Source organism: Archocentrus centrarchus, chromosome 14 (assembly GCF_007364275.1).
Source record: "Archocentrus centrarchus isolate MPI-CPG fArcCen1 chromosome 14, fArcCen1, whole genome shotgun sequence".
Taxonomy (NCBI): Eukaryota; Metazoa; Chordata; class Actinopteri; order Cichliformes; family Cichlidae; genus Archocentrus; species Archocentrus centrarchus.
This window is the reverse complement of record NC_044359.1, coordinates 34,343,157-34,366,748: the sequence shown is the minus strand read 5'-3', so window position 1 is coordinate 34,366,748 and position 23,592 is coordinate 34,343,157. Positions and strand designations below refer to the sequence as shown.

The 23,592-nt window shown below is 40.3% G+C and overlaps 2 protein-coding genes across 4 annotated transcripts; one reads left to right on the top strand and one right to left on the bottom strand.

Annotated features, from left to right (window-relative positions):
* The first annotated feature begins 747 nt into the window (after positions 1-747).
* LOC115791624 (interferon regulatory factor 2-binding protein 1-like) lies at positions 748-4,582 on the top strand. Its single transcript, XM_030745769.1, has 2 exons — positions 748-2,786; positions 3,681-4,582. Exon 1 carries the CDS (start codon positions 983-985, stop codon positions 2,762-2,764), a length of 1,782 nt encoding a protein of 593 aa, XP_030601629.1. The 5' UTR covers positions 748-982; the 3' UTR covers positions 2,765-2,786; positions 3,681-4,582.
* Positions 4,583-6,387: 1,805 nt separating this feature from the next.
* On the bottom strand, positions 6,388-22,270 carry micu2 (mitochondrial calcium uptake 2). Of its 3 annotated transcripts, XM_030745765.1 has the most exons (13): positions 21,843-22,270; positions 21,313-21,442; positions 18,783-18,814; positions 18,623-18,698; positions 17,263-17,310; positions 17,078-17,160; positions 13,144-13,197; positions 12,869-12,966; positions 10,568-10,739; positions 10,375-10,483; positions 10,132-10,289; positions 9,849-9,929; positions 6,388-6,592 (listed from the first exon to the last, which is right to left on the bottom strand). In XM_030745765.1, the coding sequence occupies exons 1-13, from the start codon at positions 22,038-22,040 to the stop codon at positions 6,491-6,493; spliced, it is 1,341 nt and encodes a 446-aa protein (XP_030601625.1). In that variant the 5' UTR covers positions 22,041-22,270; the 3' UTR covers positions 6,388-6,490. The 3 variants fall into 3 exon arrangements, with proteins under 3 accessions (XP_030601625.1, XP_030601627.1, XP_030601628.1); XM_030745767.1 differs by lacking the exon at positions 9,849-9,929 and having other exon boundaries at positions 6,388-6,604; XM_030745768.1 differs by lacking the exon at positions 9,849-9,929 and having other exon boundaries at positions 21,843-22,265.
* Positions 22,271-23,592: the final 1,322 nt, after the last annotated feature.

The following is a 23,592-nucleotide window of genomic DNA, read 5'->3' as shown; positions in this document are numbered from 1 at the left end:
TGTGTATATATATGTATGTATGTGTGTCAGGAAATAATATTTTTAATGCTTTAGTGTTTATTTGATTACTGTAAACATATTGTCACTATTATTCTCAAAAGCTATCCTATGTTTTCTAAGCCATTTTCTAAAGCTTATGTTACACACAAAAGGCACTTAGGCATAAACAAATAGCCAGAAAAATCAGTTTTCTTCATATTACCACTGTGATACACAAAAGTCCTAATGTAAAGTGTGTCGTTTACACGAGATTTTTGCTATATGACCTTTCATCACCTCAAAATGAGTTTGCAAATAGTTTCTTTGCCGATGAAAATCATATCACCATGTACAGAAACTGGACTGACCGACTCAGTTTTCATCTTATGTCAGATTTCTCCCGGATTACAGCATCAACACTGGTTGTACTATGTTATTCAAAATACGCAGACACAGCACAAGCCACTGTTTTCCCTTCTGTAACAGACGGCTCAAGTCAAATGGAGGTTTCCAGAGAAACGTGTCCGAATATGCTACACCGTCAGTAGCCCCGCTAATTATGTATCTTCTCGCCAGTAAAATAGTCCCCCTCAAGTTTCTCCATTAATCGTTGTTTACACCTGTTCTGGGTCTGTGTGGCCCGATTCCTAGGCTGTTCTACAAAAGTTTAATATTCACATGCTAGAAAATAAGAAACAATAGCCTTAAAGAGAAACTACGTCTCCCATAGTGCTCTGAGTCCCAGCCGCGTAGGTGTTTCCGGTGTCTTATAACATTTTACTTCCTTCCACACAGGCTGACACGAACAAACGAGAAAGAAGACGTCGTGAAGTTTTAAATGTTACCGCTAATATTCGTATTTTGAGCTTAGTGTTTAGTTATTTTCTATTGTAAAATTCACGGTATGTGGCGAATGGTGTCGGAGGACTGAAGAATCGCTAAAAAACATAGTCCGTAACGGGTAGGCCTCCGAAGAAAGTTTGGTCGTGGGCCTGTAAACAACATGTCCTCCGCCTCGCAGTCTTCCTCGAGACGGCAATGGTGCTACCTCTGCGACCTGCCCAAGATGCCTTGGGCCATGCTGTGGGAGTTCAGCGAAGCTGTGTGCCGGGGTTGTGTCAACTACGATGGTGCAGACCGAATAGAGCTCCTCATTGAAACTGCTAGGCAGCTGAAGAGCACCCACGGTGTTTTAGACGGCAGGTCCCCCGGTCCACAGCAGAGCAAACCCAGCTCGGCCGGGCCCCTTGAAGCGGGGCGGCAGCACGGAGAGCGTGTAGACAGGGGGAGGGGTGAGTATGGGGCTTCTTCTCGCCTCCCCAATGGCCTGCACAGAGCTGAAGATGTGGCTTTGTCAGAGGGCAGCCGACAGAGTCCAAACACTCGTCGGGCAATGGCCGGGGCAGTTTCTAGTCTTCATGGCACCATACCCCACGCGTTGTTAGCTCAGGGGTTAGTAGCAGCACCCCATGGGATTTTAGCTCCATTATCAGGCACCAGAGCTGGGGCCACACCTATTGCTGTTTCAGCTGGCCCCATAATAAGTGATACTGGAAGAAGACAGGCTGTGTCCCTGGGTGTGGGAACAAGCACCTCTGCTCTGGTGGGTATAGATCCCGCTGTGTGGAGGAACAATGAAGTGATGGCTGAACTGAATGAGGTGGCTCGTAGCAGGGTGGAAGGCTGGCCCAACCGTCCCAAAGCAGTTCGGGATGTGCTGGTAGCTCTGAGCAGCTGTGTCCCTTTTAATGTACGCTTCAGGAAAGACCATAATCTGATGGGGCGTGTTCTGGCCTTTGATGCCAGCACTACTCCAGAGTTTGAGCTAAAGGTATTTGTGGAGTATCCTTCTGGCTCTGGAATGATCTTCTCAGGAGTTCCAGACCTGGTCAGGCAGATGTTCCGTGACTCTGCCAAAGATGCTGGTAAAGCAGTGAACTCTGGGCTGCGTTATGTGGAATATGAGAAGCGGCAAGGCACTGGAGACTGGCGTGGGTTGTCTGAGCTGTTGAATGATGGTGTGCGTATGTTTAAAGAGCCTCCAATTCCAGAGGTTCTGCCACAACCAGATGCAGTGTTGCCTTTGACAGTTGCTGGACGCCCCGGACCAGCCAAGGGCACAACCAGGCGCCGTAAGGCTTCTCCAGGCTCTGAGAATGGAGAGAGTGAGGGAAGGCCTGAACATTCTGTGAGAGAGCCGTGGCCCCGGAGCACTTACTCAGGCATGGAACCTATTCCTGGAATGGCTGTTCCTCAAGAGGGCCCACCCCGTCTACACAACCAGCCTTCACCCATCTCAGCACTCATGGGGGTGACAGATGGTCTGAGCTCCAGCCAGATAGCCAGAGATAGCCCCAGTATGTCCACAGCCCACTCCTCTTCAGCTGGGCGCCCCACAAGCAGCAGTCCCTCCACTCCCTCCACCTCAGTCTCTCAGGCAGCCATAGGTCAGGGTCTGAGCACTGGGGGGCAAAGCAGCAACACAAATGCTGGCGAGTCTACAAGCAGCACCCCAGGCACTCTGCTCTGCTGCACCCTCTGCAGAGAGCGCCTGGAAGACACACACTTTGTCCAGTGTCCCTCAGTCCCACACCACAAGTTCTGCTTCCCCTGCACCCGAGGGTTCATCCGTAGCCAAGGTCAAGGAGGAGAGGTGTACTGCCCCAGCGGAGAGCGCTGCCCCCTGGCTGGATCCACTGTGCCTTGGGCCTTCATGCAGGGTGAAATTTCAACTATCCTGGCTGGAGAAGGAGATGTGACAGTAAAGAAGGAGAGTGACCCTTGACCCTCCATCCTGTTTGTGAATGGTGAGAAAACATCTGAGAGGAACAGGCCTCTTTGTTATATAGCAGTACTTTAACAAATATCAAAAGCAATTATAGATAAATTAAAATGGCAGACAAGTACAGGCTTATGGTTTCACATCTGCTTTTATTAAAATGAATAACTGCAGCCCCAGGTGATGGAACCAGGATTTTACCTCAGCAGTTTAACAGATTTAGGTACAGGAATGTAAAATCTGACATCAGCAGTTTTCAAAATTGAAAAAGATAGAAAAATATATATTAAACTTTAAATTTAAAAAAAGAAAAAGATTTAAACAATGGATATCTAGAACTAGCGGAGTGTTTTTTTTTAATACAAGTTTAGTGATAATTGAAAAAAATTTGAATGTATTTATTATAAATGCATATAAAATATGTTAACACATTTAAATGTGGACATAAACTCAAGACCTTTGCACCAAAATCATATTTGAACCTCATTGCACTACTGTGCAAGACCTTGGCTTTGATTACAGTGGAACCACTGCAGATTATGAGCTGCAGAAATGGAACAATGAGCTAATTAAAAATCTGATTAAGTTATTAGAATTGATCTATTACTACTGTATTTTTTTTTTTTTAGGTGACAATACATCTGTTTCCCAAATGTGAGCATTCCTGAAGTTTCTTCAAGGCTAATTTTGGTTGTGGACTTAAAAAAATTCATGATCAAACTGAAAACAGTTCATTTGTGGATGTTGGATTTAGCCCAAACAACTTTTCAAGTGATTTCAGTGTCAGTTACTTTCAGCTGCTCCCTTGCCAAAGGGTCACCACAGCAGGGAGCTTCATATTTGATTTGGCAGTTTTACACTGGATGCCATTAGTGTCACTTTGCTGTTTATATTTTTACATGTTTTTTTTTTTCTTTTTCAGTCAGAGGATTTAAAAACAGTGAAAGCACTTACCTATAATCTCAAGCAGAAGTCCACTTTGGCTGTAGTTCATCACGTGTGCCTCCGAGAGCAAACTTCGTGCTGAAGCCCAGGAGGACCACTACACACAGACCGCAGTAACTACAGACACAAGACTCACTCACAATAAGAGGGAGACATCTGCATGTTGGGGCTGGGCTCAGCCACTGGATCAAGACCGAATCAAGTCCCGACCAAATACCCCCCCCCCCCCCCCCCCTTTTTTTTTTTTTGCTTTCTTTTTTATTTTTTGTTAAACTTATTTATTTTTTTTTCCTAGTCTGGCAAAAGCCTCATTTCAAAAAGCCCAATATTGAAAGCACACACTATTTTTTTTTTGTTCTCCTAACAATGACAATCTGATCTGTTTTTGTTGTTGCATCCTGTCCTACACAGGATACTGTTAGATTGTTTAACAGAATGATGCAATTCTTTGAAAAATGAATGTTGAAAAATGTTAAACCATTGGGTCCTTAAAGCCAAGGAGAAAAAATGTAAACCCACAGTACATCACTTACGTATTCTTTATATTGTGTCAAAAATGTGAATTTTCTTTCAATATGGCTATGTAATTTCTATTTTTGATACAACACAAATTTCTATGTATTTGTTTATAGTGATAAGAAGACCAAAGATGGCTTCATGCTCAATGTAAATTTATTGTAGCTGTGTATGCTGTATTCACTGATAACCTTGGCATCAGTCACTAATTAGTTCATCTATCACACAAGTAAGCTTGTTTTGTCTATTTACTTTTTGAATTCTATGTATGGTAAAATAATTAGCATCACAATCTTTAATGGTTAACCCACATACCCATGTGATCTTAACAGGTCAATTCTACAATAAATAACATAGTTATTACTTAGTCGCTTTACTGCTTTGCTATTAATGATCTTTCTAAGCGTCAGTTGTGCATTTATATACAACTTTATTTGAAAAACATTTTTTGACAGAACAAACGAAAACCCCACATCAGGCCCCTGCACGTCATTAGCATGTTTCCCATGAACCACTGTTATCAGGTTTGAAAAGCACTGAGCAACAATGAGTGTATTTACATGCACTTAAGTGACCTGATTGCAGCAGTGTTAACCTGTGGGGTGTACTACAAATCAAGTTCAACACAGTTGTACCCTAAACAACCAGCAGAAAATCTATTGCGTTTTAAACATGAATCAGAGAAATGTGGTGCTTCCAAACTTAAAACCAAAACACGGGACATAACCAGGTTATACGGTCAGCACAAGTTACTGTGGTAGCCAGGTAAAAAGAGCCACTTTGATATAAAACCCTTGAGTTTAAGCTCAATACAGCTCTCTAAGCCATTAATCTCACTTTGTAGTACACCCCTCTGGATACTGCATAATTAGAGTGAACATAAACTGTTGAAAGTGGAATACCTGAATGTTTTGAGGTGTGTGCACTACAAATAATAGCATGAGCCGTCACGGTGACCATGAAAGGAGTTAAGATATATAAATATAATTGCTGCTGTTCTGCATGTTGAGAATTTGACAAATTACACAGGTGTCACCTGGGAAGTGATATATGCCCGACTCCTCTCATAGCAGTTTATGAAATAGTTTTGGGTACATGAAAATTATTTTTTAACTAATATATTTCAGTTAGATGTTTGTTTTTAAAGCACCACTATATTGAGGTTTATATAAAATGAGATGGGACCCTAAATCACCAGAAAATACAGCTCCACAAGCTGCAGAGGATGCTGTAATACGGTCTGTTTTGAATGAGCTTTTCCTTAACATAACCAAAAGGTGTTTTAGCCATGTGGCCCAGAAGGATGTAGCTCTGCTATTAGGGGACATGGCTGGTATCTTGTCAGTCAGTGGTATGTAGCTCAGCCACCTCCTGAGCTACAGGTCACCTACTGATCAGAAGGTCGGCGGTTCAATTCCTGGCTACTCCAGGCTGCATGCCAATGTATCCTTGGGCAAGATACTTAACCCCAAGTTGCTCTCCAACGCAAGCGTTGGAGTGTGAATGTTAGATAATAAAAAGCACTTAGCTTAGTTAATCATGGAAGTGCTGGTGTGAATGGGGTCAATTTGTTGTATAAGCGCTTTGAGTGCTCAAAACAGAGTAGAAAAGCGCTATATAAGAACTAGTCCACTTACCATTAACATTTATTCTTTGCCCCCTCAAAGTAGAGATAGTTTAACCCCACCCCCAGCAACTTGTGTCAATCAAGTTTTGTCACCTGCCATTGATTCATTTCACTTTGGATTTCCATGGTCTCTGGCAGTCACATCAGCACTAAGCAGTGAAGCGATGCATGTAAAAACACAGCTAGTCATGTAAGCTCCTTGGTACTGATAAAAATTTCCCCTCTTTCAAAGCAACATCTGTGTCTATATTAATAAATCAGTAAATTCCATGACTTCTCAAACTACACAGATCAGAAACTGGGTTATGTGTACACATGACAGGCTTGTATTTGGTAAATAGAAATGCTCTAATCCCCTACACTGAGGACTGCAACCAGGATTCTCACTTTCCTCAAGTGCATGTGAATTCAATAGCCAGACAGGACATGAAATACTTTTAACCCAACAATTATATGTAATATTAGAAACACCACAATCAGATACACACTGAACTTTAGCTAATAAGACAAGTTTCCCTGTAAACATACTTTTGAAAAGATAGTGCTGTAACCCTTTATTCTTTTACATGTGGTTATGCATATTATTTTATTCACACAAGTGAAGATAGGAGTGGTGAGCATGATCATTGGTACTTGTCGGTGGTTCAGATGGGACCGCCAGTGTCTCCCAGGGCCTCCTGAGCTGCCTTCAGTGTCTCTCGCTTCACACACCTCCAGTAGCCAGAGATGCCAGTTTGAGGCTGCACCTGTAAATGGCACTGAAAGGTGAGAATATAAATGCAGCCGAGGAGTGATATGTAAAATATCTATTATGTTGAAAGAGTTTGTATTTCTGCCATGTTTAGATTAAAGTTAAATGATGACAGATGGTTTGCATTAAAAATTAGTCTACAATCCCAGGGACACCAATTAGGATGTAAAAACAATCAATTATGAGCGCAAATACCACACACTAAGCAGTATACCCACCAGTTTTCATCACTTTTGTTTGATTAGGTAATTAAATAAATCCATTAATTATCAAGAAAATAGTTAGAAATTATGGGAAATAAATGTACTTCTTCCCAAAGGTTAGATGAGAGGACTGATATCAGGCATGTCTGCCAAAATTAAAGTTGAGCCAGCAGAGCTTGCCTGCCTCTGTCCAAAGGTTAAATTTATCTTAGTATCAAACACAGACTGTATGTAAACATTAATGATATTCACCACCTCTGCTGACGGTACAATAGTGAAACCAAAATATTTCAGAAATAGATCCTGCCATCCTGTCCTGTTAATGGAATTTAGCACCATTTCACAAGGTACTATATTTTATATATACTACATTTTATATAGTATATATAAAATATAAAAAATTAGGTAAAGACCCAAAAATACGTGAAGAGTGAAATCCCCAAAAAACAGATGATCCCATATGAGCAGCACTTGGTGACAATGGGTAGGACTCCCTGGAAAAGATACGAGCCCAGGACAAAGGAAAGCCCGAAGCCTAAAGTACAGAGGGTTGTCTGTCTCTCAAATCTAATCTGGGAGCTGATAACTAAAGTCTCTGCCTCCCATTCTACTTTTGGAAACTCGGAGCCACAAGTAAGCATGCAGTCTGAGAGCAAAGTGCTCTGTCGGCATAATATGACACTACGAGGTCTTTTAGATATGATGAGCCTGATTATTCAGGACTTGAGCATAAAATTAAATTCTGAATTTAACTGAGAATCAATGAAGAGAAGCTAATATACAAGAAATATGATTTATTTTTCTAGTCTCTGTCAGTATCAAGTGATGGCTGCTAGCTAGCTAAAAATCAACTACTTGTGCCCTGGTTTGAGGGTGAGCCAGACATGATGCTGCATGTCTCCACGTCCTGGTCACAACTACACAGACTATTTGGTAACTGTGTTGTCAAATTTTAGTGCCATTTCTGTTAGTGTGAGGCTTCATTTCTGGTTGGAGGTCATGTCGTCTATCAGTCTACAACAATGTCCACACCAACAACTCTAAATGTGCTATACTGAGCAATATTCTGCTAAGAGGTTGACAGTAATGAACAAGGCACAGTGAAATCTTTTCCAATCCAATCTTTGATCACAGATCTAAATCTCAGGATGTTTGAAAAGTAGCTCATCTCCTTTTCCTTGACCTCAATGAAAATGTCATTGAGGTCAAGGAAAAAGTGTGTAGGGGGATTCATAAGGACTTAGGAAAAGAGACGAGCAGTGCTTACACTACTGTCCTTTACAGTGTGACACCGGATGTGCGCCATGTTGAAACGGTGCTGGGCAGAAGATGGACTACAAAATGCACACCCTGTTGATTTATGTAGGTCATATAAACAAAAACAACCCATGAAAAATATTCCTTTATTACAAAGATTGGAACTTTAAAGAAGAAGGAACACATAGAACCAGATTACTAATGGTCTGCGGCAGTGCAAAACCTGCTTTTGTTGTTAAAAAGCTACTGGATTTATTAAAGAGGCTCCATGTCAGTTTTGTGACTGAAAGTCTTGGATGGGATATTTTTGTGGCTGGCTTCATGCCATATGTAGGAGTTTAATGTTTAAATGAATCAAACAAATCCTGATTTACAAAGTGTGCGGCACACAAGTTACTGCATAGTGAGTTAAAAAAAAAAAAAAAAAAAAAAAAGCATGTTTTATGCCTGATATGGTGAATGTTTATTTATTTAAAATGAGAGGGAGAGATGTTAGCAGAATGAGTGCTCAGCCCTCATGGACAGTACTAGCAGTTTCTATCAGAAGAGTTCTCACAGATATCAGAAACATATCAATTATTCTCTCGATCTGAACTGCTGCACTGTTTCAGAGAGAAACATAAAGGATCTTAATTGGATCGCTCTCTCCTTCATGCTCTCTCATCGGGTCTGCTTGTTTTGGAGCTGCTAATTTGCACTGCTCTTGGCAGGGTGCTGGCTGCGACACTGACGTGATCTGACTGCATCTTTTTTTATAAACCATAGAATACTATGGAGCTAAATTGGGGCCATAAAGTTTGTTCAAAAAAAATTTTTTTGAGAATGAAAAATTATTTTGAACCCGAAAAAAAAATTTAAACAGGAAAAAAATAGTTTTGCAACTGAAAAAAAAAAAGATGTGAAACTAAAAAAAATATATATTTCAAAGCTACATTTCAGATTCAAGGTTTTTTTTTTTTTTGCACTTACAGATTTTTTTTTTCGAGTTCAAACTTTTGGCCCTGTTTTGGCGTGGGGGCGGAGCCTCAGATAACGGGGCTGTGGAATCATGACTGACAGCGCCCGCAGACGAAGACGAGCATATGTCTATGAAGACGAGGCTTCTGCTTTACTTTGAGAGCATGGGAAATCTCCAACATGGACTTAAAATGCTGTGCAAATCTGTCAAGATCATATTTTTTCCTCTGAGATTCGAGTCGTGTATTCACATAAGCTGCTTGTATCGGTTATCTTTCAAAACCAATCACATACATATAGAATATCAATGCTGCGTTAAAGACATTTCCAGTTCCCACGGTCCCTGAATGCAACAGCTGGGACTACATTGTTCAGTCGCTGTGTTGAGCTGTCAGTCATGATTCCATACCCCCGTTATCTGAGGCTCCCCCCCCCCCCCCCCCCCCACGCCAAAATAGGGCCAAAAGTTTGAACTGAAAAAAAAAAAATTTTAAACTGCAAAAAAAAACCTTGAATCTGAAATGTAGTTTTGAAATATTTTTTTTAGTTTCATATCTCTTTCTTTTCAGTTGCAAAACTTTTTTTCATTTTCACACTATTTTTTTTTCTGTTGCAAAACTTTTTTTTCCCTGTTTAAATTTTTTTTTCGGGTTCAAAATAATTTTTCAGTTTCAAAGTTTTTTTTTTTCAAACAAACATTATGGCCCCAATTTAGCTCTATAGAATACTGGTAATAGATCACTCTGTGCTGCAGGATCACAATAATTTGCCCCATTTAGTAAATCTGTCCCATAGCCTTTAAAATTAAATACATCTTATTCTCTATATATTTACCTTATGTTTAGTGATCCAGTGTAACTCCTTTCCTCCTCCTTGTTTAGGATTTTTATGACTGAAATTAATTCCCTTTTCTCCCTGACTTAAATAAAATCAGGGAGAAACACAACCCCAAAACACAAAACAATTAGTTCTTTCAAATACGGTGACAGACAATGTTGCACATGGATGACATGAGTTGATGGTGTCCCTTAGCTTTCATGTACTTCAGTATGATGAAGAAAGTGGAAAAGTCACTGTTTTTGTAGACACAAAACATAGTTTAAAAAGAAGAGATTACCTTTAGACCCCGCAGTACCCGATCGTTCATCACATTAATGAACTCCTTGTGGCTCAGGCAGTTGTCTCCATCCATGTCAAAGAGTTTAAACACAGTGTCCAGCACATTCTCCGAAAGCTCATGGCCTGTGGCAATCTTCACAGCCCGCTTGAATTGAGCTGCAATTAGAAGAAAAATACAGTTCTACTGTTTATAGTGTCAGGAGAAAACTACACTCTCCTCTAACCAACAGAGAGGTGTTACCTATTCCCACAGGACGGTTGGCTTCAGAGACCATTTTCATTGAGAAGGCAAAATCTTCCAGGTTGTTGGTGAACAGGCAGAAGGCTTTGAACTCATCAAATGTGATACTCTACAAAGGAAAATATAACAGCTGACCTTTAGGTCACAATAAATCTTATTCTGACAGCACTGAGGAGGTGAAGAGTCCATGTACCTGACCCGCAGGTATATTCTTCCTCATGTTTTCCCAGTAGACCTCGTTGTCTTCTGTGTTGGTGTAGTGTAGCAGCCACTCTGCAAAATCTTCTCTCCGCATGGTGTCCATACCTTTGGAGAACTGCAGAAACTCCATCTCCTGGACTTCAGCTTGTAGGTTTTCCATGAACCTGAACAACACAGACTCATTACAGGAAATGTCAGCCTTTGAGATTCACCAGGGTCCTCCTGCTGACATTTGGCAGAGGCACGGGTGATGACCAAACAATGAAGTCCAACATTTTTTACTCGAATGAAAAGGAAAGTAAAATAAAAAGGTTCTATTTCAGAAACAGTAGCAGTAGCAGTGGAGTGATCATCATCATCATCATCATTAAGCTTTATTGTCATTTAGCTGTACATACAACAGGAATGCAAGCACAATGGAGAGACTTTCTCTAGGATCTGAAATAGAATTAATAAATATCAGAGGAGTTGCTTCCTGCTGGCATTAGAAAATAATGCAGGTTTAAAGCTCTTCTGCAGTGGCTTCAAAATTTCAGACCCTGAAGTCAGTGATGTGCACCACTTAACTGTTCTATAAAACTGTTTTCTGAATTATTTCAACACTTTAATAGTCAAAATCGCAGAATTTACGCATCGCCTGTTCAAACACATGGAAGAAATGCAGGGGTGAGGTGGTGCAGTGCTGTGGCTCACCTCTGGTGGCGCATGCCCATTGCTGTCTCTCTTTATATCGCCAAAGTACATGTTTGATTACACATGTGCTACACATGCTGATGTTCCACACCGTCTAATATATTGAATGAATGTGTCTAACATGTTTATTCTTTGTGATTGGTCATAAATGCACTGTGAAAATACACATGGTGACTGTGCCACACCGATAGGGGGCAGTGCTTTAATACATGTTTGACCTTACATCAAATATTTTGCTTTTCTTGCAATCATTGTTGAACAGTATGGAGTTGATTAAAGCATAATTAATCATTAGCATGATTAAAATTAAAATATAAGCTTCTATTTTGGGTTCATATATGTGAACATCCCACTCCAGACGAGTCAGTGCCTCACCCATCACAAACCTAACTGCACATCACTGCCTGAAGTATGTCAATTTTTTTTTAAATAAAGCATAAAAATTCAGTTCACCTCTTGGAGTTGTCACTGAGAAATCAAGGAGACATACAGTTTTATCCAGGACAAATTAATCTCATTCACAACCAAATGAAAGCATCTGAATTCAGGCGTAAGACTACAGGGCCAGAAATAACCATGACCATAAAACGCATGAAAATGCATCAGCACAATGTAGTACTCATAAGACCCTAGTACCCTATGTTAGCGTAACAGAAATAGGAAGGCCCCAAACACACATTTCTTTTTTTTTTTTTTTATTTTTTTTTTTGCCTGTCATGTCTGGCAGATCTTGCAAACAGAACTGTGATCTGAATGCATTGTTGTGCCAAACATATTTGCTATTTCAAGATGAGCTCTATAGGTTCTCTATAGGCTCCTCTTGTTACTGTGTAATCCTTTATTTTATTTGAATTATTTTTAACATGCTATTTATCAAATTGTGCCAGAAATGACAGGCTTAAGAAATAGAAAAGAGAAGAGAAAGAAAAGAGAAAGGGAAAGAGGAAGAAGAAGAAAGGGAAAAAAAAAGGAGAGAAAATAGAAAAAAGAAACAGGAAAGAGTGCAAGTCAAACACACATTTCTAATGTGGGAGTCAACCAGTAGGACCACTGCCTCTATGATCATGACCAATAAGATCATGAGTATCACCATCTAACAGAATACAACTGGTATGCAACATGTATGCAATGCGATATTTTATGTTTTTCCCATCATTTGGTAATTTGGAAGTCCTTTATCATTTTGTGCATGCAAAATTGAATCAACCAAGAATCTTAAAAACTGGAAGAAGAGCTCACTAGTCCTTTGGCTGCATGAGCTAAAAAGGAAGTAAGTGCAGCAAGAATGTGTGTTCCTTAAAAACAGTTCATTCCACACGGAGAACCTTCTATTTTTGTTATTTAAAAAAAAAAAGGCAGTTCATCTTCTTTGTCTAACAGCATGTTCAGGTAGCATATTTACATGCAGAGGATTAAGGGAGTGACTACATTCACTCATTCACTTGAAACAGTCGCAATGACTGAGGTTTCCAAAAGAGGAAGTTTTTATATTTTAAAATTTGTATTTGGAGGTTTTGTAGAATACTATAAGGTGTAGACCCCATTCTGAATGGAAACAACTGACCAAAGAGCTGATAGGAGTATTAGGAAGTACCCTTACCGGCAGAAGTCCTGAAACTGTAACTTGTTGTCCCCTTTCTTCCCAAAGAAGTAGGCCTGTAGTGTCGTGTTCACACCTTCCCCTTCATCTGCTGGGTTCTGTTTAACATCCAGTGTACAACAATATCATGTAATGTTACCTTTCAAACTGAAGGGGACAGAAATTACACTAATAATGGTGAGAAAAAAAAACATGCTAATATTTTAACATAGTCATCAGCCACTGTTATCAGCCTGTATGTTTTCAACTATGCCAATCGCACAATGAGCACTCACCTCTGTAGTCTCTATAGGGACTCTCATTTTATTTTTTCCCATGATTTTCTTGAGCTTCAACAACAACAAAGAAATAAATCACGTAAATGTAACCAGGCAATCAAAAGAAGCCATTTGCATTGAAAATATTTCAAGTGTGAACAGCAACCCCCTGCGGCAGTCAGACAATACAAACAGCGTGCACAGGAGAGGATTTGCTTCATTTCACTTGAATTAAGCATAGCTGAACTGTCACAAGACAAGTCATAAAAACAAAACCATAGTTCACCTAAGAGGCAAGAGATGTTTCATAACAGAGACACATACATTAAAACATAACAAAGCAAGATTGTGTGTGTACATGTGCATGTACAGTGGCTTGCAAAAGTATTCATACCCCTTGAACTTTTCCATATTTTTTCACATTATAATCACAAACATAACTATATTTCACTGGAATTTAATGTGAAAGACCAACACGAAGTGGTACACAATTGTGAAGTGGAACAAATAAAAAACTGAAATGTGTGGTGTGCAAAAGTATTCAGCCCCCCCTGAGACAATACTTTGTGGAACCACCTTTTGCTGCAATTACAGCTGCAAGTCTTTTAGGGTATGTCTTCACCAGCTTTGCACATCTAGTGACTGAAATTTTTGCCCATTCTTCTTTGCAAAACAGCTCAAGCTCAGTCAGTTTAGATGGAGAGCGTTTGTGAACAGCAGTTTTCAGATCTTGCCACAAATTCTCGATTGGGTTTAGGTCTGGACTTTGACTGGGCCGTTCTAACACATGAATATGTTTTGTTTTAAACCATTCCATTGTACCCTGGCTTTATGTTTAGGGTCGTTGTCCTGCTGGAAGGTGAACCTCCACCCGAGTCTCAGGTTTTCTTCCAAGATTCCCCTGTATTTGGCTCCATCCATCTTCCCATCAACTCTGACCAACTTCCCTGTCCCTGCTGAAGAGAAACAGCTCCAGAGCATGATGCTGCCACCACATCTGACAGTGGGGATGGTGTGTTCAGAGTGATGTGCAGTGTTTATTCTCCACCACACATAGCGTTTTGAATTTTGGCCAAAAAGTTCAATTTTGGTCTCATCTGACCAAAGCACCTTGTTCCATGTTCGCTGTGTCCCCAACATGTCTTCTGGCAAACTGCAAACAGGACTTTTTATGGTTTTCTTTTAACAATGGCTTTCTTCTTGCCACTCTTCCATAAAGACCACATTTGTGCAGTGCACGGCTAATAGTTGTCCTGTGGACAGATTCCCCCACCCGAGCTGTGGATCTCTGCATTTCATCCAGAGTCACCATGGGCCTCTTGGCTGCATCTCTGATCAGTGCTCTCCTTGTTCAGCCTGTAAATTTAGGTGGACAGCCTTGTCATGGTAGGTTTACAGTTGTGCCATACTCTTTCCATTTCCAGATGGTGTATTGAACAGTGCTCCGTGAGATGTTCAAAGCTTGGGAAATCTTTTTATAGCCTAAGCCTGCTTTAAACTTCTCTACAACCTTATTCCTGACCTGTCTGGTGTGTTCTTTGGACTTCATGATGCTGTTTACTCCCCAATATTCTCTTAACCAACCTCTGAGGCCGTCACAGAGCAGCTGTATTTGTACTGAGATTAGATTACACACAGGTGGACTCTTTTTAGTCATTAGCAGTCATCAGGCAACTTCTGAATGCAACTGGTTGCACTCAGAGAAAAGGGGCTGAATACTTTTGCACACCGCACTTTTCAGTTTTTTATTTGTAAAAAATGTTTTGAGTCATGTATAATATTCGTTCCACTTCACAATTGTATACCACTTTTGTGTTGGTCTTTCACATTAAATTCCAGTGAAATATATTTATGTTTGTGGTTGTAATATGACAAAATATGGAAAAATTACAAGGAGTATAAATACTTTTGCAAGGCACTGTATGTATGTGTGTATACACTGCCTGGCCAAAAAAAAAGTCACCACCAAAAGAAAAGGTCACACACTAACATTTCGTTGGACCGCCTTTAGCTTTGATTATGGCATGCATTCGCTGTGGCACTGTTTTGATAATCTTCTGCAATGTCACAAGATTTATTTCCATCCAGTGTTGCATTAATTTTTCACCAAGATCTTGCAGTGATGATGGCAGATTCTGATCACTGCACAAAGCCTTCTTCAACACATCCCAAACATTCTCAGTGGGGTTGAGGTCTGGACTCTGTGGTGGCCAATCCATGTCTGAAAATGATCTCATGCTCCCAGAACCACCCTTTCACAATTCGAACCCGATGAATCCTGGCATTGTCATCTTGGAATATGCCCGTGCCATCAAGGAAGAAAAAATCCATTGATGGAATAACCTGGTCATTCAGTATATTCAGGTAGTCAGCTAACCTCATTCTTTGAGCACATAATGTTGCTGAACCTGCATCAACCCCAGATCATAGCACTGCCCCCACAGGCTTGTACAGTAAACACTAGGCGTGATGGTTGCATCACTTCACCTGCCTCTCTTCTTACCCTGATGCACCCATCACTCTGGAGCAGGGTAAATCTGGACTCATCAGACCTTCTTCCATTGCTCCAGAGTCCAATCTTTATGCTCCCTAGCAAATTGAAGCCTTTATTTTCCCGGTTAGCCTCACTGATTAGTGGTTTTCTTAAGGCTACACAGCTGTTCAGTCCCAATCCCTCGAGTTCCCTTTGGAAATGCTCTTACTTTCACTATTAAACATAGCCCTGAGTGCTACTGTTGTTTTTCTTCGATTTGATTTCACCAAACATCTAAGTGATCGCCAATCACAATCATTCAGGATTTTTTTCCGGCCACATTTCTTCTTCAAAGACAATGGGTCCGCACTATCCTTCCAGTTTTAAATAATGCGTTGGACAGTTCTTCACCCAATTTTAGTAGTTTCTGCAATATCCTCAGATGTTTCCTCTGCCTGATGCATGCCAATGATTTGACCCTTCTCAAACAGACGGACATCTTCTCCACGACCATGTGATGTGTCTTTCGACACGGTTGTTAAAGAAATGAGAAGCATCTCATTGCACCAGTTGGGGTTAAATAACTTGTTGCCAGCTGAAAGATAATCGCCCATGCAGTAATTATCCAATAGGATAATAGCCTAGTTAAATCCTGGTGGTGACTTTTTTTTTTGCCCAGGCTATGCATAAATGTATACCTAGATGTATACCCCCCTGCCCCCCCTTCCTTCCCATCAGAACTGGCAGTCTTTTTATTGAGGACAATAAACAAAAAGAATGAATAAAAGAAATGACAAATATTAACAAGAGTAGTCTATAGAGGAGTTATAGCACTCTTCTTGTAAAAGCAAATATGTTTGGTACAATAATGCATTTGGATTATGATTCCGTTTACAAAAACTGCCAGACATGACAGGCTTAAAAAAAAAAAATAGCAAGAGATGTGACTTTAATGTACATACATATGATAGAAACTGGAGCAGATGAGAGTCCATGCACTTCTACTTGCACTGAATGCCTTTGGCTTGTCCACCAAGTCACAACACGAAAATATAAAAAGGTGTAGAACAAGCCAACATGCAGTCTACTCCAAAGACAACCATTCTAAACCTGAGTTCTACACAAATCTGTTCTCGTCATCTCAGAGGACATGTCTGAAAAAAGTTTAAAAAAAATTCTCAGGTGACTAAAACCCACTAAACTCAGAGCAAGCAGATGACATGAAACACAGACTCCAGCAGCTACAGTGCAGCTCTCCCTCACCTTCACGTGGTGCCTTTGTTCATACTTACAACTGCAGGAGCGGTAACACACGAGGCAGCATTAAAAGTGGCGACAGTTTGAAATTAAGTGCATACAGACATTAGGAAAAACAAATATCTCTGTATAACAAGTCCTCCTATGAATCTAGTAATTATATATGATATTATAATCTGCTGCTGTTTTTGTGAACCCATCCTGACATGCCACAGCTCTTACCTTGAGAAACTCCTTTTTGTCCACATGCTCATTGCCGTCAACATCAAGCATTTTGAAAGCAATATGAAATCCAGTGTGTGGCTCTGCAACAGCAAAGCAGGGCAGTTATGTGGACAAAGAAAATCTGAATCAACAGTCCAGAATGGAACAAACCACTCAGCACAATATCTCTTGGACAGACTCACTGGTCAGGATGGTCAGCAGGAACAGATATTCGGTGTAGGATATCAGACCTGTGAGAGACAAAATACACAAACTGACAATGAGAATTTATCATTAAATTTAGAAATGTGGATTTCTGATGTTTAGGTCTGATGACAGATTCTGATGCATAGTGTAACAGGTCTGGAAACAGGTTGAAGTACTTCTGGCACGGTTAGGTTCAGACCATTAAATAACCCGTTAAATAAAGGAAGACAGAAACCCGTAGTTGATCTTTTCACCTGCAGGGAGAGTCTCCGTCAGCCAACACTCGTGTGTGTGTCTCAGAGAGAGTCTGACCTCCTTCTTCCTGCCGGCTCTTTTATTTTAGCATCACGTGAGTGTGTGTGGGTGTGTGTATGTTTGTGTGACGTCAGGAAACAGGCGTTACCTGCTTTCCTCACCTGGAGGATTTGGGTATGTACGAGTATGTTTTGTGCTTACAATCCGATTGTCATGTGCATGTTTATGATGGACACTTCCAACACATTGTGATATACAGAAAAACAGTTAAATGTTTATCTATTCTTACAGGAACCACCTCTCATTTCTTCATATTTTGCTGGGAAAATGGGAAATAGGTGACTGATTGAAACATGGAAATAAAGTATATGAGGTGAAAACAGAGTTTGTACAGTTCCAACAAGCTTCACATTAAATATTTGTCATGACCACCTTTATTCTTCAAGACAGCCTGAGCTCTCTGAGCCAAGCTTTCTTTATTTCTCTAAGTAGTCTTCAGGAATAGTTCTGTGGGCTTACTGAAATACATCCCAAAGCTCTTTTTTTTACATGTTAGCTGCCTTTTGTTCTCTCTGTCAAGATGATCCCACACAGCTTCCACAGCCATTTCATACTGTCATTGTTATGCTGAAGAATGAAGCCACTGCCAATCAGACTCTTTCCAGATGGTATTGCATGGTGGATCAAAATCTGATGGTACTTTCTGCATTATTGCCATCAATTCTGACAAGATCACTAACACCACAGGCTTAAATGTAGCCCCAAACCATGACAGAGCCTCCATTTGGTTTTACAGGTGGCTATGGACACTCACTGCTGCACCTCTCTCCTGGCCTCCTCTGTACGCATTGATGACAATATGGACCAAAATTTTCAAATTTGGATTCATCCCTCCATCAGACCTGTTGTCACTGATTTTCAGCCCAGTTCTTGTGTAATGTGGCATACCTCAGCCTTTGATTCACAGGCCAGTGTTAAACAAAACAAAAGAACAAACAAACAAAAACATTCCCCTGAAGATGGTCGGGTACAAAGACTGCACTGAAAATGACTGAAAAAAGAGCCAAAGAAAAACTCCCACAGTCCCCTTTAAGAACTTACCATTGTCTCCCAGGCTTCTGAAGAGATCATTACCCGCACGAGCTTTAGAGGCAGCCACCAACATACTTTTTACAGCCTGCCAGAATAAAACAGACCATTAGCCTAAACAAATGATGAGCTCTCCATGTGTAGTTCACATACTGCCAGGAAGTAAATGTACCTGTTTTGTTATAATTCTCTTTTTTAGCTTTCCTACAACAGAGAAACCAGAGAGGACATGTTAATTATTGTGTTAAATTATTAAATAAAAGCATGAGGCCAGCAACACACATGAAGCTATTTCATGCGCACATCAAACTGTTTTGTTTTGCTTTGTGGGAACATGGCGGTTTCTCCTCTCCTCTTTTTTTTTTTTCCTTGTGCTGTCTGTCCCGGGTGTTGCTGCACCACCACACTGATCTGAAATGCTTGGAAGAGGTGTGTCTGGCTTTGACTATGTACAGATAGACTATTCTAGTCTTATTGACCACACAAAGCACCATTAGCCACATTCACCCATTCTCATACACACACTGACAATATTTTTCTAATAAGTCAAACACACTGATAGATGTGTCACGGGCAGTGTAGGTTTCAGTATTTTTGCACTAGAAAAGTTCCGTGTGAGGAATGGAGCAGTTGGGGATCGAACCACAGACTTACTGGCATCTTACTTGCGGTGGTCCACAATAACTCTCCAAAGTAACTGCAGTGTTCTTTGACATACATGATACATGTATTTCACGTATCACACCAGGGACGTGACTAGTTATTGCCAAAAAACATATCACACTGTTGATTAAAAAATCTTGTTGGATATTTAGCAGTTGTGTTTATAGTAAACAGTGCAGTGCAGTGAATTCCAAAGTGTGGGTGGGTCGTGACGGTCCTACAGGTAGGCCACAGTAATAACAGAAATTCAATTTGAAATTGCTCAAGTATGCATAGTTACATCTTTATATAAATGTATTCATTTATATAAAAAGTAAATTAAACTGGTAATAGGTGGTTAGTTTGTGAGATTACTCATTACTCTGACCTAAATTTACTGCTCTTGTATTGAAGTTTGTGTCCCAGTGGCAATATTGGCATTAGCACTTTACATATAACCGGGTAGTATTAGCAATTTATAGCCAACAGCCTGTGTTGTTCATGTTTTGTTAAATCAAATTTTCAAGGAAATACTTTCTCTAAATCACTTTCTCTTGTATTTTCATGAGCGGGAAAAAATGGATGGATGGATATACACTGCTCAAAAAAATAAAGGGAACACTTAAACAACACAATATAACTCCAAGTAAATCAAACTTCTGTGAAATCAAACTGTCCACTTAGGAAGCAACACTGATTGACAATCAATTTCATAACAGTATGTGAAATTGATTGACAATCAATTTCACATACTGTTGTGCAAATGGAATAGACAACAGGTGGAAATTATTGGCAATTAGGAGGAGCACTGCCAGAGCCCTGCAAAATGACCTCCAGCAGGCCACAAATGCACATGTGTCTGCACAAATGGTTAGAAACCGACCCCATGAGGATGGTATGAGGGCCCGACGTCCACAGATGGGGGTTGTGCTCACAGCCCAACACCGTGCAGGACGCTTGGCATTTGCCAGAGAACACAGGATTGGCAAATTTGCCACTGGCGCCCTGTGCTCTTCACAGATGAAAGCAGGTTCACACTGAGCACATGTGACAGACATGACAGAGTCTGGAGACGCTGTGGAGAGCTATCTGCTGCCTGCAACATCCTTCAACATGACTGATTTGGCAGTGGGTCAGTAATGGTGTGGGGTGGCATTTCTTTGGAGGGCCGCAAAAGCCCTCCATGTGCTCGCCAGAGGTAGCATGACTGCCATTAGGTACCGAGATGAGATCCTCAGACCCCTTGTGAGACCATATGCTGGTGCGGTTGGCCCTGGGTTCCTCCTAATGCCGGACAATGCTAGACCTCATGTGGCTGGAGTGTGTCAGCAGTTCCTGCAAGATGAAGGCATTGAAGCTATGGACTGGCCCACCTGTTCCCCAGACCTGAATCAGACTGAGCACATCTGGGACATCATGTCCTGCTCCATCCACCAACGTCACGTTGCACCACAGACTGTCCAGGAGCTGGCAGATACTTTAGTCCAGGTCTGGGAGGAGATCCCTCAGGAGACCATCCATCACCTCATCAGGAGCATGCCCAGGCATTGTAGGGAGGTCATACAGGCATATGGAGGCCACACACAATACTGAGCCTCATTTTGACTTGTTTTAAGGACATTATATCAAAGTTGGATCAGCCTGTAGTGTGTTTTTCCACTTTAATTTTGTGTGTGACTCCAAATCCAAGCCTCCACTGGTTATTTTTGTGTGATTTTGTTGTCAGCACATTCAACTTTGTACAAAACAAAGTATTCAATAAGATTATTTCATCCATTTAGATCTAGGATGTGTTATTTGATTGTTCCCTTTTATTTTTTTGAGCAGTGTACAATATTGTGAGGATTGTGAGTGCTTAAAGTTAAAGTCAGTGATTTCATGTCTGCAGTGTAGCACTATGGCACCCTGGATATTTGGTTAAAACCCCTTTACTACCACAGGGGTCAAGGCCAACAGTGACCCCTGTGTTAGTAGATTACCTTGGATATATGGATGGATATATGGACTGTGAAGATTATAGAAGCCTTTAAGCTATTTGACATGACGTATGTGCGGCTTACGATCAACTTTCTCTAGCATCGCAGAAAACAGGAAGTCTCTGGGGGTCATGTAGGCCTCCTCGTCATAGACGACTGAGGCGAACTGGTTGAAACGGGCTTTTCTGGCAGACATCTGGGGAGCTGTAGCTTCCTGCAACAACACAGGGAGCATGAACACCACTGAGCATGAACACAACAGAGCTTCTCTTGGTTGGGCTACTTTTAGCTTAAATAACCAATAGAGTAGTTTGTTAGAACTGTATTTTATTAAATTATGAGTAGTTTGTTAGAACTGTATTTTATTAAATTATATCTTATAAGACCGATAGATTCACTGCGTAGAAGTACACAGTTCCAGTGAGCGCAGCTAAGGGGCGCTAATTGGCACAATTAGTTTTGACGGCCTCTTTATAAATATGTAATTAATATTATTGTGTCGCTTAGGCTTACAATTAGCAAACATTTTACTTTAAATAAATAAAGACAAACATATGAATCAGCCAGTTTGCGGTGAATTTTGACGACAGAAACTTTACGAAGTGTCCACTTACTTTTTCTTCCTTAGCATGAACGGCGAAGGGTAGAGTCCTGTTGTTTACATGACACTGGTAATAACAGATAGCACCGGTGCCAATTACAGAGCCCAGAACACCGGGGCCGACAGTACGCCACTGCGCGAAGGTTTTCAGACACCGAGGGATCCTCAAGACACCCCTAAAGAGAGCAGCAACTTTTACCCAGCTGGCCATTTTCAACAAGCTAACTCGCTAGCTGGGTAAACTCCACCGCGTCGTAAGCGAAGCCACGCCCCCAGTGCGTCAGTGAGGATCGTACGTGAAGCCGTCAGTCTGGTCCGGACACAGCAAATACGGATTCAACATATTTGGAAGAACACTTTTGAGTATGGCAGGCCGTTTTAACATAAAATCCATTTGTCTGACTATCCGTAATTACATTTCAGATATCTAAAACTGCATTTTGACTAGACAAAACTACATTTTGACTATCCAGAATGGTAATTTAAGATATCCGCAATTGCATTCTGACTAGTAAGAATAATAATTCAAGATATCTTCAACTACATTTTGACGAGTCAAAATTCCTCTCAAGATATTTCAAATTACGTCACCGGATTCGTCATTTGACGGGTCACACATCCGTAATTACAATTTAAAATATCTAAAACGTAATTATGACTTGTCGAAATTACGTTTTAGATATCTGAATTTAACGATTGCGTGAAGGCCCCCTTGTGCTGTACTGAGCTGTCTAAACAATTGCCTGTGTAGAATATCAGGTGGCTGCAATGTCGCTGGCCGTTATGGACAAAATTGTAATAAAATGCAACAATATAGAAAGAGCTCCTCAGTATGGGATATGCGGAGAGCGCGAGAATCGTGTACTTAAAGACTGCTTCAGAAATATGCACAAAATCTCTGATTTTATAGCAGGCCGTTTTAACAAACTGCCTTATAAACATTCCGCCAAAATGCTCCGTAATTCAAGATATCTCAAACATCATTCTGACTAGTCAGAATGTTAATTTAAGATATCTTAAATAGAAAAGCCGTCTAATTCAAGATATCTTTAATTCATTTGGAGATATCTTAAAAGGCATTTTGACTAGTCAAAATTACAGTTCTAGATATCTCTAATTTAGTTTTGCCTAGTCATTATTTGCTTTCAAGATATCTAGAATTTAATTTGCACTAGTCAAAACTATTTATCGCCTGTCTAAAAATACATTTAAGATATCTTGAAATATGGTGTCATTTAAGATATCTTTAATTAGAATTATGACTAGTCAGAATAAAAAACAAGATATCTTGAATTAACTTTATGACTAGTCATAATTTAATTGTAGATATCTGAAATGTGAGTTTCAGATAGTCAGCAATTCATTGAAGATATTTTGAATTGAAACCGCCATACAAATGAATGGTAAATCTGACGTCATTTCGACTAGTCAGAATAGAGATATCTCAAATAGGTATTTTGTCTAATCAAAACATAATTAGAGATATCTCAATTTACTAATACGTCTAGTCATGAATCAATTTCAGATATCTGGAATGTAAGTGTGGTGAATCAGATTTTATGTTACAACGGCCTGCCATATTTTGAGAAAATATACAAGAATTGTAAAAGACACGTCATCAATGATAGGAGGATTCCGTACAGGGCAGAGGTAACACATACAAAAACTATTAACTGGTGCCTAATATGAATTGAAAAACTTAAATAAGCAAGCTTAAAAATCTTGAAATCCTTTATTGAGTTGATTTTTTTAAAAGTATCTGA